Source organism: Ambystoma mexicanum, chromosome 4q (genome assembly GCF_040938575.1).
Source record: "Ambystoma mexicanum isolate Mex_15411 chromosome 4q, UKY_AmexF1_1, whole genome shotgun sequence".
Taxonomy (NCBI): domain Eukaryota; kingdom Metazoa; phylum Chordata; class Amphibia; order Caudata; family Ambystomatidae; genus Ambystoma; species Ambystoma mexicanum.
This window is the reverse complement of record NC_090928.1, coordinates 365,494,679-365,507,350: the sequence shown is the minus strand read 5'-3', so window position 1 is coordinate 365,507,350 and position 12,672 is coordinate 365,494,679. Positions and strand designations below refer to the sequence as shown.

The 12,672-nt window shown below is 43.8% G+C and overlaps 1 protein-coding gene across 2 annotated transcripts in view; it reads left to right on the top strand.

Annotated features, from left to right (window-relative positions):
• Positions 1 to 12,672, top strand: part of HEATR1 (HEAT repeat containing 1) — a 1,158,897-nt gene that overhangs the window by 123,019 nt on the left and 1,023,206 nt on the right. For both annotated transcript variants that reach the window (XM_069607931.1, XM_069607932.1), the window contains exons 7-8: positions 202 to 413; positions 11,912 to 12,048. In XM_069607931.1, coding sequence (XP_069464032.1) covers positions 202 to 413; positions 11,912 to 12,048 — 349 coding nt within the window. The remainder of the gene's footprint in view (positions 1 to 201; positions 414 to 11,911; positions 12,049 to 12,672) is intronic.

Genomic DNA, 12,672 nt, shown 5'->3' with positions numbered 1-12,672 from the left:
GATGGCACCCATGGGGGTGGGGGGGGGCTTTAGGATGGAAGTGCCTGGTATGGCTTTTAGAATGGAGATATATACATTGTGAAATAACCCTATATGCCCAATAACCTAATGCATGTATGCAGGAGACTGCTACTAGGTAGAGGAATTGATCCATCTGTATTCAATACAATGTTTGATTCCATTGTTTTCTTTCTTCATTAGGGCTTGAGATCTTCCTTGGTAGATTACAAAGCTGCAACCTACATGATAATCTGTCAACTTGCAGTGAAAGTGGTGATGGAGCCTTCTCTGGTCAATGCCTTGGCAACTCAGATCAGCAAGACTCTGAGCAAGACTCCCTCTCTGATCCGAGATGGGATGGGCTGCCTGATTGTTCTGCTACAGAGCCAAGGGTCGGAAGGTCTGGGGAAGAAGTAGGTGCTCCACCTTTTTCTGCCACAGTGCAGCACCAGTTGAGATGTATCAATTTCGTCAGAGTAGAAGAGCTTCTGAAAAAGAACAGTTGAGCAGGTTTGCAGGTTCGCAGGTTCCAACACTAAGTGAATGTATATCCAAAGAAAATATGACGACCTACAACAGTACAAAAAGGGCTGAGTTGTTTTGAGAGAAAATCGTTTGTCCTCCAGTACCGTGCCCCACCACTGTGTGATTTTCTTTTACTGGAAAAAAAGTAATAAAATGTCCATACCTCTTCTTCTTTTGGTCTATGCCCTGGTCAGTGGTAGAGCATCAGATATGGATTGGGGTCATTTAAAAGAGCCTATCATTGTTCTTGGAAGCATTGGCGTCCTTCCTAAACCTTTGACTGTTCTAGTTGTAATATTGTTAGGTAAATTCTCAGAAATGTGCTGATTGCCTTCTGCCTTAGAGACCCCCAGCTCTTTTGCTGGACTTTTAATTTTTATCCTGAAGAGAGTGGGACCTTTTTCCCACTCTCTCGTGTATTTTTCTCTGATTCGAACACTGCGTTTCTTTTGGTTTTGGAGTCTGACAAACTCCATAGGCATCATCCTTTTACATTTTGACACACAGCACCTTTAGTGCAGTGGCACAGGGAAGTCCTTTAGATTTCCCAAGGGTTTAAATACCTTCTCTTGGCTAAACTACTGTTTCCAAGAACAGTAAAGTGAAATTGACTTTACATACAATTTGTAACTTTGTAGACCCAGCACACACTATCTTACAATAGGGGCTACTTAGTAGTATTCTCTTTGTCTACTTTCTCATGTAATGTTTTTATGTTACCCTTTCCACAATTCATGGCTAGTGGCAGTGGTTTACTTTTTACTACCATTGTGTGTTTTTTCCGCGGGCTGCAATAGCAGCCTTGGTAAAGCACCGATGGGTGCCCATTTTGTCAAAATGGCCTGGTCTTCTTTTTTGCAATTTCTTGTCGGAAAGGTCCTTCTTGAGATTTACTCTGCGCGCCAAACCAGGTTTGGTCCTTTTGATCATTTTGTCATCGGCAGGGTTCACGAGTGAAGCCCGCCTCTGGCTCCAGTATGTCTGGCAGGGGCAGGAAGTGAGGGAGGTTCCAAAAACTCCGTGCTTAATCCCCTTGGTTACAGGAATGCACCCAAAGGTGATTGTCCTAGCCGGGCAGCCAGCCGGCCAGCCACCCTGCTGTGTGATTGACAGCTAGGCTGGAATGAATGGGAGAAACCTGCATAAAAGGCAAGGCTTGGAAGACAGTCGACCACTGGACAAAGGAATCCGAAGAAGAACTTGGAAGAGGCGCCTGCTGCAACTCCTGGACCGTTGGCTTGCCCGGAGAAGCCCTGCTGCTGTGCTGAAGCTCCGATTTTTGCCTAGACTAGAGAAGCCCTGCAAGGACGACTTCTCCCTTTCAGTTAGTGGGACCAATCAACTCCAAATTAAGCCCCTCTGGACCTCCTCTCGGAACTTGCTGTACTTCTGCTGCTGGTGCTTGAACCAAAGTGCCAGGGAGAGGAACACCAGATTGCATGCATTGCTTTTAAGTCAGACTCGAGCGCCAGGAAGATCCTCCGGACTTCCATGATGCAGGACTGACCAAGCCTGAGCTATCTCAACTGAGTGCTGGACCCCAGACACAAGGAAAGTCTGAAGTGGTATCTGAGAACCGCGGTGTTGCTATTTTTTTTGTCCGACGCGAGGAGCTGAAACACTGAATTGAAGTTTTCCCATTGCTGCCGCTGACCTTCCCATTGCAGAGCAAGAGTCTCCTGACATCCTCCCTCTTGTCCCCACGACTGAGGCTCAGGAACAGGATCTGCAGAGCTGTACAGGAACAGAATCCAGCTGGAACTTTCCTCTAACCAGAGGTACTGTAAAGTCTAAGAGAACTTACCTCTTGTTGTCTAGCCTTGCTTGCTCTCAGTTGAGACCTGTCCTGGTTACCTTGCAGAGTTGCTAAAGCTTTGCCCCTCACAAGCCTCCCAGCGTGTGGCCCTTCAAGTGTTCTATTTTCTAAAAACATTTCTACAAACATTATGCAAGACATTTTTACCTACCTACAAAGAAGATATTCAGCTCCCCGTGACATTGTGCAATTAACATTAGCTGTACTGGCACCCTGAGAGACTCTTCTTTACCTTTGACAGTGTTTTGGCCTTTCCCCCAGGAAAGGGTTAATTTACTCTGCATTAGAAGGTTTTAAATGTACTCACCTGTTTTTGAATTATTATTTGTTAACCTTTGTTTTAATCCTATATTCTATTTTTGGCACCAAACTCAGTATGGATCTAAATGTACCAGTGATACATCAATGTCCACAGTGTCCTAGCTATTTAAGTCACCTGAGGGTGTAGGAAGTGTCTGTGTGCCATCCCCAATGGGTATCATCTGATTTAGAGAAACAGAGTGTGTTTTGAAGTGTATTTTAATTACCTAATAGTACTCCCTTCTGAAGAAGGCTTATGCAACTGACTGTGAAATAAATTAATTGTTTTATTAAGAAACCTTGAGTGTAAGTGTTTATTTGGATAACTGCTACTGTGAAACTCTGTCTCACAACATTACTGCTCACATTGACCCTCTCTTCTGATAAGCCTGGCTGCTCAGCCAAACTACCAACCTGTGTAGTTCAGACTTCTACCAAAGGTTGGGTCCCTATTGCCAGGAGGTCAAGGTTATTCTACTGCACCCAAAGGGTACTGTATACAATCTTACCTAACAGGAAGGGGGGTTCGTGGGGGGTGGGAGAAAACGTTTAAGTCCAAACAAACCATTATATGTTGAAATGCCAAAAAGGAATATAACTCAAAACAAATCGTATGCTGAAATCCTAATTAACAGTGGATTTTTCAACCTGCATGCAAGCTGCAAATTATTTGCAAAAGCATTTAAACCAACATTAATTGAATTGTGGAGACAAGGATATTTTGTGTTTCTTTTGAACTTTAGCACTTGAAACTTGGGAAAGGGAACCCTGAGTCCTAACTAGGAACGTTCCATTTCAAGGTTGTTTGAACTGTGTAACTTGGGCAAGGGAACGCTGAGTTCTGGCTTAGGGGGAAAGGAATCCTCGAGACTTCAATAAGACTATTGTTAGGACTGATTTTCTATACTTTGGCCTGGTGTTCACATGTATAGAAGGCCAACCTATATTGTGACAGGGACAACACTGGGAGCTGTAGCCAAACCAGTTCAAGGTAGCAGTGGCGAGAGGTGTAGGCAAAGTCTCAAGAGGTGGTGAGCTTGTAAAGGGGCCACAATGAGAATCACAAATGACACTTCGACAGTATGTATAAAAATTATTTATTCATGGCCAAATATCACTATGAAAAATGACTACTAACGGGTAGAAGTATCACACAATTCTAATAATATATTACATATGTACAGTCAGTGGAGTAGGGCATAATCTAAATTAAACTCCTGTAAAAGAAAGTGCAGATTAGTTTATGTACTACAGGTCCACAGAGAATTAACCCTAACTTCAAAAGTCCTTACCTAAATAGCCTCGGGCTGTATGCTCAAAAGTTCAGAAAAAGTTCCAACATAGTTTGTGATGCAGGAACAAATGAAGGTAGGGTGCCTGGGGTCCAGTGAATGGTTCTAAACGTTGGAGGACAGTTTATTGTAACTAATAGAAGTGTCCCCAACTTTCAGAAGGCTTGCGTTAGCAAGCAAAGGCAAAGCCAAAGTATAGCAAACGTTTTATAAAAGTTAACAAAACTTTTAAAGGGAGTTTAGGGGCAGGTAAGAACCACTGTAACGTACCCCCAGTACTTCGATTCTTCCCAGGCGGGTCAATGGAAGAAGGTCCGAGGTTGCTTTTCCCACCGGCAGCCTCAGTCCTTGATTTGCAGGGGTTGCAGGTTGGAGCTGATCTCCGGTCGCCGTCTTTCGCTGGTGCAATAACTCTCGGATGAAGAATGCAGAAAAACACGATGCAGGACCCCTCTCAGGACTGGACTCGACTCGGGTAAGCTGTTTCGGACAGTCGTCACCGCAGCACGACAACGTAAAAGGACTCACTTGCTGCAGTCAGACTTTCCCTCGTATCTCGGGTCCCCTTGACACTAGGACTCCGATATTTCGCTGAGGTAAGTCTTGTAGGTTAAGCTGAGGATCCTCCCAAGTTCCAGGCCTCAACGCGAACTGCGACGTCAGCAGCACGGTAGCTCAAACTCTGAGCTGGTCAGCCACAGGGGGTCCCGGGACACTTCCAACGGCTCTTCTTCGCAGGGTACTGAGCAGACCTCAGGAATGGATGTTCCCTCCACTACACCGGTCACTTCTCCCTTGCAGGACTGCTGAAGATTAATAGCAAGCAACCAAAAGGAATGGGGTCACGCGGGACAAACCGCTAGAAAAGTCAAGCGAAATAAGTAAGCATCAGTATAATAGCCCAATGAGGGGATAGGCCAGGTCAAGGATAATATAAAATCAGATCCTCTTTATTGTTCACATATTAAATCACATAACACATAGTGCTGAATCCATGATAAAACAGCATAAAAACAGACAATACATATTTAATATATACAGTTAAAGTGCATGATGACCAAATGATCACCCTACAGTACAGGATGGGAACAAAGTGCAAACAACCCCACATCTACTGTACAGGGGGCGCAAACGGGAAAAGAAAAAGAAAGAGAAAGGGGAAAAGAAGCTTAGAAAAGAAAAAAGGATCCGCTAAGTCTCCAAATGCATACACAGTCCAAGAATCAATTCTAAGTATAACTAGAATAGTTCAATCAATTTTGGATAAAAATTGAAAAATAAAGAAATACTAAGTACAAACTTACAATGGCTCTCTAGCCTCTTATTCTGGAGTGGCATAATATATAGAAGAATTGAACTTAAGAATTGTCAGACAGGCTTGCAGTGCAAAAATTATCAAAATGCAACCTACTGCTTGTCACCATTTCGAACTAAACAGTCAACCACCGGTACCTAGTGTAGCTTCCACCGTTCTCATGTGATACTCTGGTATCACTACGTAGGTAGTGTCGACGACCTCAAAAAGTGTCTAAGGCGTCTCTTTTTTTCTAAAGAGACAGACGGCTTGACAGTCGTCTTCCTCAGGACAGGACAGAAATGGATTTATACAGTCAATGGGCAGACATCTTGGTGTACTTCCCTGTGTCCTTCCATGGCCTGAATCATCTCCTGGGTGTATAAATAATCCTTGCGTTCCTTCTTTATCCAATTCATCACTAAAGTGCATCAGAAAGTTGAAAAAAGGGAAAAAGAAAAAGGGAACACAAACATATGACAAAGTTAAAAATACACAAAGAAAAATCCTTGACCTAGCCTAGCAGCCCCACAGTTAGCCAATACAAATCATTACAATGTGATTCTCAGCAAGAATCCAAAACGTGCAGTAATAGCTCAATTTAGAGTCATATTATAGGAACCATAATAGGATTGGGGATGTAGAAGTATATTCCATCCCAATAGACAGATCGTGCATATTCAATTAGATAAATCCGACAAAACAAGTCGCTGGGAGAGGAGAGCCCAAATCAATAAGGAAACTCACTATAATCCCAGTGGCATATGCATAAAAAGCGGGAATAGCACACTTAATCAGTCAAACAGACCACATAAAGATCCAAACCTTCAGAGTTGGAAGAAGCCCGTTCCTCCTGAAGATCAATAGCAAGACAGGGCTCCTCCAGGACAGCAGCAGAAGTTGGTCGCCAGGCCTCCTTCAGACAGGTCTCCGGTCTCTTCCCGGGTCTCACAGCTGGACTGGCTCCTACAGGTTACTCCAGAATCTCTGAAGAGTGGGTGCAGGGGTCCTCTTGTTATCCTAAAAGCCAGATGAGAGCCGAAACCCCCACTATCCAATAGCAGACCTAGCCTCACACCCCCCAGCAGTGGTCCAATCAGGACCACTGGCAGAAACACTCATGCATAACACTCAGACACAACACTCAGACACACTGAAACTAGTTTATGGATTGGGACCAGACAGTCCCAGCCCACATCCTGCCAGCAAACACACATAGCCCTCCAGAAGCCCGCTGTTAGGGAGAATTCCAATTTCTGTGCTAATTCCCTTCAATCTTAGAGACCCCCAACTCTTTTGCTGTTTGAGTGACAGCTAGGCTGTGCATGAATGAGAGAAACCTGCTTAAAAGGCGAGGGTTTAGGACTGAAGACAAAGTTGATCACTGGAAGAACAACCCGACGTAGAAACCATGAACAAAGCTTGCTGCATCCTCCTGGACCTTTGAATTGCCCGGTGAAGCCTTTCTGCTTTGCTGAAACTCCTTTTTCTGATCGACAAGAGGAACTCCGGAAGGGACGACTCCTTTCCTTGGGTTAGTGGGACCAACTAACCCTGAGACAAACGCCACTGGACCACCTTCCCCGACTGGCTGTACTACTTTGCTGCTGCAGGAACCCTCTGCCAGGGGTCGAGAAATCCGTATTCGATCCAGCCAGAAGCTCCAGGAGTCTCCCCCAGGACCCTACAGAAGCAAGACGACCAGAGCTTGAGTCCCCTCACCAGAGTGCAGGACTTAAGGAGTGGTGGAAGCCCAACCAGTTTCCAAGATCCACAGTGGTGCTGTTTACCCAGCGCTGAAACCACAAAGTGCTGTTGATATGAAAAGAGGCTGTAGCTGCCGCCGACCTCTGAATTGCTGCCACAGGAGTCCTCGAGACGTTATCCCCCTTGTTCTGACGACTGAGGCCCAGGATTTGCATCACGGCAACCAGACAGAAGCCAGCTGGACCACTCTTCTTCGAACCAAAGTTACTGTTTCGACTTGGGGTACTTTGCTAGAGTTGATTTCAGCTCTACCCTTCACAAGTGTAACAGCTTGTGACCCTACAGTGATTTTTCTTCAACAAACTCTCTGACTTTGTGCAAGACTTTGCTATCTTAGAAGTGCCTTGTCTCCATAGACTGTGCTGCAATCGACTTTTGCTGTCCTGGCCCCCCTGCAGACTCTTGCCTTTGATATTTACTGTCCCTTAGAGGTGATACCTTGGTTTTTAACTGTTATTGGTCAGAAAGGTTTCCATCTAGACTTAATTGGAAGATTTAAGTGCTCACATGCTCGGAGAACCTGTTAAACTTTTTCCTTCCCTTAACCTTTCCTTCCTACCAACCTCAGAATCTACAAAGTGTACTAGTGATATATAAATGCCATTACTGTCCTAGTTAGTTAAGTCACCTCCGGGTATAGGAAGTATCTGAACAGCATAAAGAGGATCTACTAGCTTTGTGTTGATTCTGGAAAAAAATATTTTAAAGTATATTTCATTGTTACATACATTGCCCTTTTTAAAGAATGCTTATTTAAAAACTGTTGGTAAATCAAGAAATAATTATTTATAACTGCAAACCTTGAGTGTAAGTATTACTTGGGTACTTGTATTTGTGGATTTCATTGCTACAGCTCTACAGCTCACCTTTACCCCCCTTGAGATAAGCCTGGCTGCTCAGCCACACTACCAACTTGTCTAGTACAGGCCTATACCAAAAGGGGGTTACCTAATATCAAGAGGGCAAGTGTTGTGTAGTTTCCCACAGGGTTACTTCATCAACTCTTGCCCAAACACCTGCTAAAAGCCTCTGCTTTCCTGGCCACTGGAAGTCCATATAAGGATTTTCCTGGCCTCACAGGCCAGGGAGAAGGCTAAAAAACAAGATGGCCAAAAACCTTGTGGCATGGCCATGTTTGGTCACTAGCCACAGTTGGTAGCCAAACGCGATAAACACGGTAAGGCTAAAAGGAAAAACACCAGCAAATTGTAAAAAGTCACTGCTGCCACCTGCTTGTCTAGCACATCTAGAGTGACCAAAAATCCTTTGAGTGTCTAGGGCAAAACAAAAATGTACCTGATAGTACTGTATTGCAAGATGCATTGTACAATGATAGAAAGTTACCACAAGTGATAACAGGTTCCTAAAAATAGTAACTAAGTAACTATACCAAGGGAAACAATGTAATACATTACTGACAGCCTGAAGGACATGTCTGTTTCCCCATAACAGATGAGCAAAAGACAGTGGGCCTCATCACGAGTTGGGTGGTAGCCCTTAAATGCAGCATTTAAGGGTCCGCCCAATCACGAGTCTGGCAGCATTTATCCCCATCTCTAAGCTGGAGGTAAATCTGCCAATTATACGCTGGTTTTCGGGCACAATTAGCGTGCCGAAAATGCCCCATTAGGTCCAAGGGACCCAATGGGGAATACCCATTACTGTCTAAACCTTGATCCGGCGCTAATAGCACCGGACTGGGTGGCAGTAACGCTATTAGCCCGGGCTGTATCCTGGCGGTAACACCGCCGGGATACTGCTGAACTCGTGATGAGGCCCACTGTAGTGAAGCTTAAGGCTTCACTGCACTGTAAAAAGTACAGGTCCGGATCAAAAAATAAAAACAGAGGTTGGGGATCCATAAAAATGGAGGCAAATGTACAGTAAAGAGAAAGCTTTCTTAACAAATATTGCATCCTGCATTTCGGAAAGGGACTTTGAGGCTTCCTTTTGTGGAACTGTTTTATACTTTGGGAAGGGAGCTGAAAGGAAGCTGTGAGCTGGAAGAAGCTCGGAAATGTATGTTAAACAGTTTTATTTTGGTTGCTGACATCCCTACACATGGTATAGATTAGTTGTCAGGGCAAGCATAGGTTAGGGAGAATTAGCTGGATTTTAGGAATTTTAATTTTTAACCTGGTGAGAGTGAGACTCTTTTCCCACTCATTTATTTTTATGTGATTTGAACTCTTTCTTTATAAGTATGGAGTCTGACAAACTCCATAGGCATCATCTTTACATTGTGTCACACAGCACCTTCAGTGCGGTGGCACAGGGACGTTTTTCAGATTTCCCCAACGTTTAAATACCTTCTCTTGGATAAACTACTGTTTTCAAGAGCAGTGAAGTGAAATTGACTTTACTTAAATTTGTAACTTTCTAGACCCAGCACACACTATCTTACAATAGGGTGCTGGAGGTTTTACGTAGTATCCCCTTTGCTAGTTTCTCATGTAACATTTTTATGTTACCCTTTCCACAACTAATGGCTGGTGGCAGTGGTTTACTTTTACCTATCTTGGTCGTAGCTGCAATAAAGCACCCAAGGGTGCCATTTTTGACAAAATGGCCCCAGTCTTTTTTCACCATTTCTTTGTGGAAAGGTCCTTGTGATTTACTGCGTGCCGAACCAGGTTTGGTCCCTTTGTTCGTTTTGTCTTTGGTAGTATTCACAGTGAAGCCTACCTATGGCTCCAGGGTGTCTGGCAGGGGCAGGAAGTGAAGGAGGTGCCCGCAACTCCCTATACTTAGTCTCCTAGGAGACAGGAATGCACTCTTAGGTGATTGGCCGGCTGGCTGTCTGGCAAGGTCCGCCACCCTGCTGTGTGACTGAGAGCTAGGCTGGAATGAATGGGAGAAATCGGCATACAAGGCAAGGCTTTTTGGTTTGGAAGGCAGAGTCGACCACTGGTTGAAGGAATCCAAAGAAGAACTTGGACGAGACGCCTGCTGCAACTCCTGGACCGTTGGTTTTCCTGGTGAAGCCCTACTGCTGTACTGAAGTTCTGAATTCGTCTCAACTAGAGAAACCCTGCAAGGACGACTTCTCCCTTTGAGTTGGTGGGACTAATCAATTCCAAAGTAAGCCCGTCTGGACATCCTCTCGAAGCTGGTTGTATTTCCTCTGCTGCTGCTGCTGGAACCGAAGAGCCAGGGAGAGGAACACCAGTTTGTGTGCGTTGCTTTTAAGTTGGCCAAGAGCTCCAGGAAGATCCCCCGGACTGACAGAGTCTGAGCCACCTCAACAGGGTGCTGGACCCCAGATGCAAGGAAAGCCCATCTCGACAGCCAAGAACCGCAGTGGTGCTATTTGCTGAGACGCAAGGAGCTGAAACCGCAAAGTGCCACTGAATAGAGGTTGGTCCTTTTCTGTGGCAGATCGTCCCATTGCAGTGCAGGAGTCCTCCCTCTTGTGGCCCCACGACTGAGGCCCTGGAACACAGGATCTGCAGAGCTGCACAGGAACAGAAGCCAGCTGGAACTGTTTTTCTTCTAACTGTAGGTACTGTACAGTCTAAGAGAACTTGCCTCTTGTTCTATAACCTCACTTGTTCTCAGTTGAGATTTGTCGTGGTTGCTTCTGTAAAGTTGCTAACGGCTTCTTTACCTCACAAGCCTAATCGGCTTGTCGCCCTAAATTGATTCTTCTTTTCTACATAGACTTCTAAAACATTGTGCAAAATTTTTACCTACCTATAAGAATTGCTTCAGTTCACCAAGTCTTTTGTCCAATTGACTTTGGCTTGGCCTGGCTCCCTGAATGACTCTTCTTCCCCCTGACTTTGTGTGTTTGGTCTTCCTTCCAGGAAGGGGTTAACTTACTTTGCATTGGGGGTTTCCAAAAGTACTTACCTGCTTAAGAATATTTGTGCGATCTCTTGTTTTGTTCTAATAACCTTTCTCTTTGACATACTTCAAGTATTGCTCTAAATTCAACAGTGATATATTAATGTCCAGTGTCCTAGCTATTTAAGTCACCTGTGGGTGTAGGAAGTGTCTGTGTGCCATCCCAAATGGGTATTTGCTGATTTAGAGAATCTTAGAGTGTGTATTTTGGAGTGTATTTGTGTGTTGTTATTATATTGCCCCTTCTGAAGAAGGCTTACTCAAACCGACTGTTAAATAAATTAATAATTGTTTAATCAAGAAACCTTAAGTGGAAGAGTTTATTTGCATACTTGTCACTGTGAATCTCTGGAACTCCATTACTGCTCGCATTGACCCCTCTTTGAGATAAGCCTGGCTGCTCAATCACGCTACCAGTCTGTGTAATACCGACTTATACCAAAGGTTGGGTTCCTATTGCCGGGAGGTCAAGGTTGTTGTAGTGTACCCAAAGGGTACTGCTCCAAATCTTGCCTAACACGAAGTTAAACTCCTTGGCTCAGACTTTCATTTGTTTTATTTAGGTAGGGAAATCCCACCATAGCATAAGGCAGGTTTGGCCTTTTTCCATACTGACATTTAAGTTAATAAAGTTGCTTGTTTTGAATCTGAAATCTGTTGTGGTGACCTCCTTCATGATGCCTCCAAAGTACATATAATGGAAATGGTGACTTTTGGACACAACCTAATTCTTAGGATTGCACTAAAATGTGTATGTAATGAATATTCATTCCTTGCATACCTGTTCAGCTTCATTTAGAAATTTAATGTAAAAAAGGTACATTTTTCTTTTTCACAAAAGTTGAAATGTTTTGGAAATAATGTTTTTGATAGTCTTCCATAATCTATTGCTCTGGATTCTGCCCCAGTTAACCCCTCATGACTTATCAAAGACGTTTTATCCATTTTGAATGTTTGAATTTGTGCATTTCTTTGTGCCAGACCTCAAATCATGATCTACATCTACTGATGAACGGTTGTAGTGATATGATTGTAAAGCTTTTTGTGTCTCTTGTATTTTTGTGTGAGCAGGGCGTTCACCTTTCTTTGCAAGGTCCCAGACCTGGTGAGCATACTCCAAGGCATTGCAGCTATATACGATACCACTGCAATGCTGCGCTACCTGCTGCCAAACTTGGTCAACTCCATAATCCACTTCAGCAGTGACGGTGAGTTCCCTGGTGTGTTTATATGGTGGCACTATGTAATAGACAGCCTTTTAGTTTTTTGCTGGGTGTTGCAACCCTAAAGGGAGACGGTTTAATTTAAGATCATTTCTGTTCTTTCCTTTTTTGAAGGTTTTCTTCAGTCCACATTCCCATTTTGAAATGTTATGGGATTGTATCTTTGTCTTCTTTTGAAAGTTACATTTTAATCTAATAAATTGTTTTCTGTCGGCTAACACCACACAGTGTTCCTCTGTACATTGCACTGTTCGTTCAACTATTCTTAAAAGTAGTGTGCGTTGGGTGTTATGGAGAGTTTTCTTAGGTTCTGTGTGTAGGACCCAGCTATATTGACCTACTTAATAGGGGACTTCCTTAAAGTATCATGGGTCTAAGTGGTAGTATGGCCAGAACAGTTAGGGCAAACTTGCTAAAGGGTGGTTTACTAGGTGCTGTTAACATTCCTAATAAATCCACAATAAGGAACGGTCCACACACTATATCTGAATATATTCTTTATATTGAAGTTGTGTATGAGAAAATGACTACAATTTACATGTAATCAACTGTTTAATAATAGTCCTTCAGAGGGTCTGTAACTGAGTCAAAAAATTATTCAAGACTGAT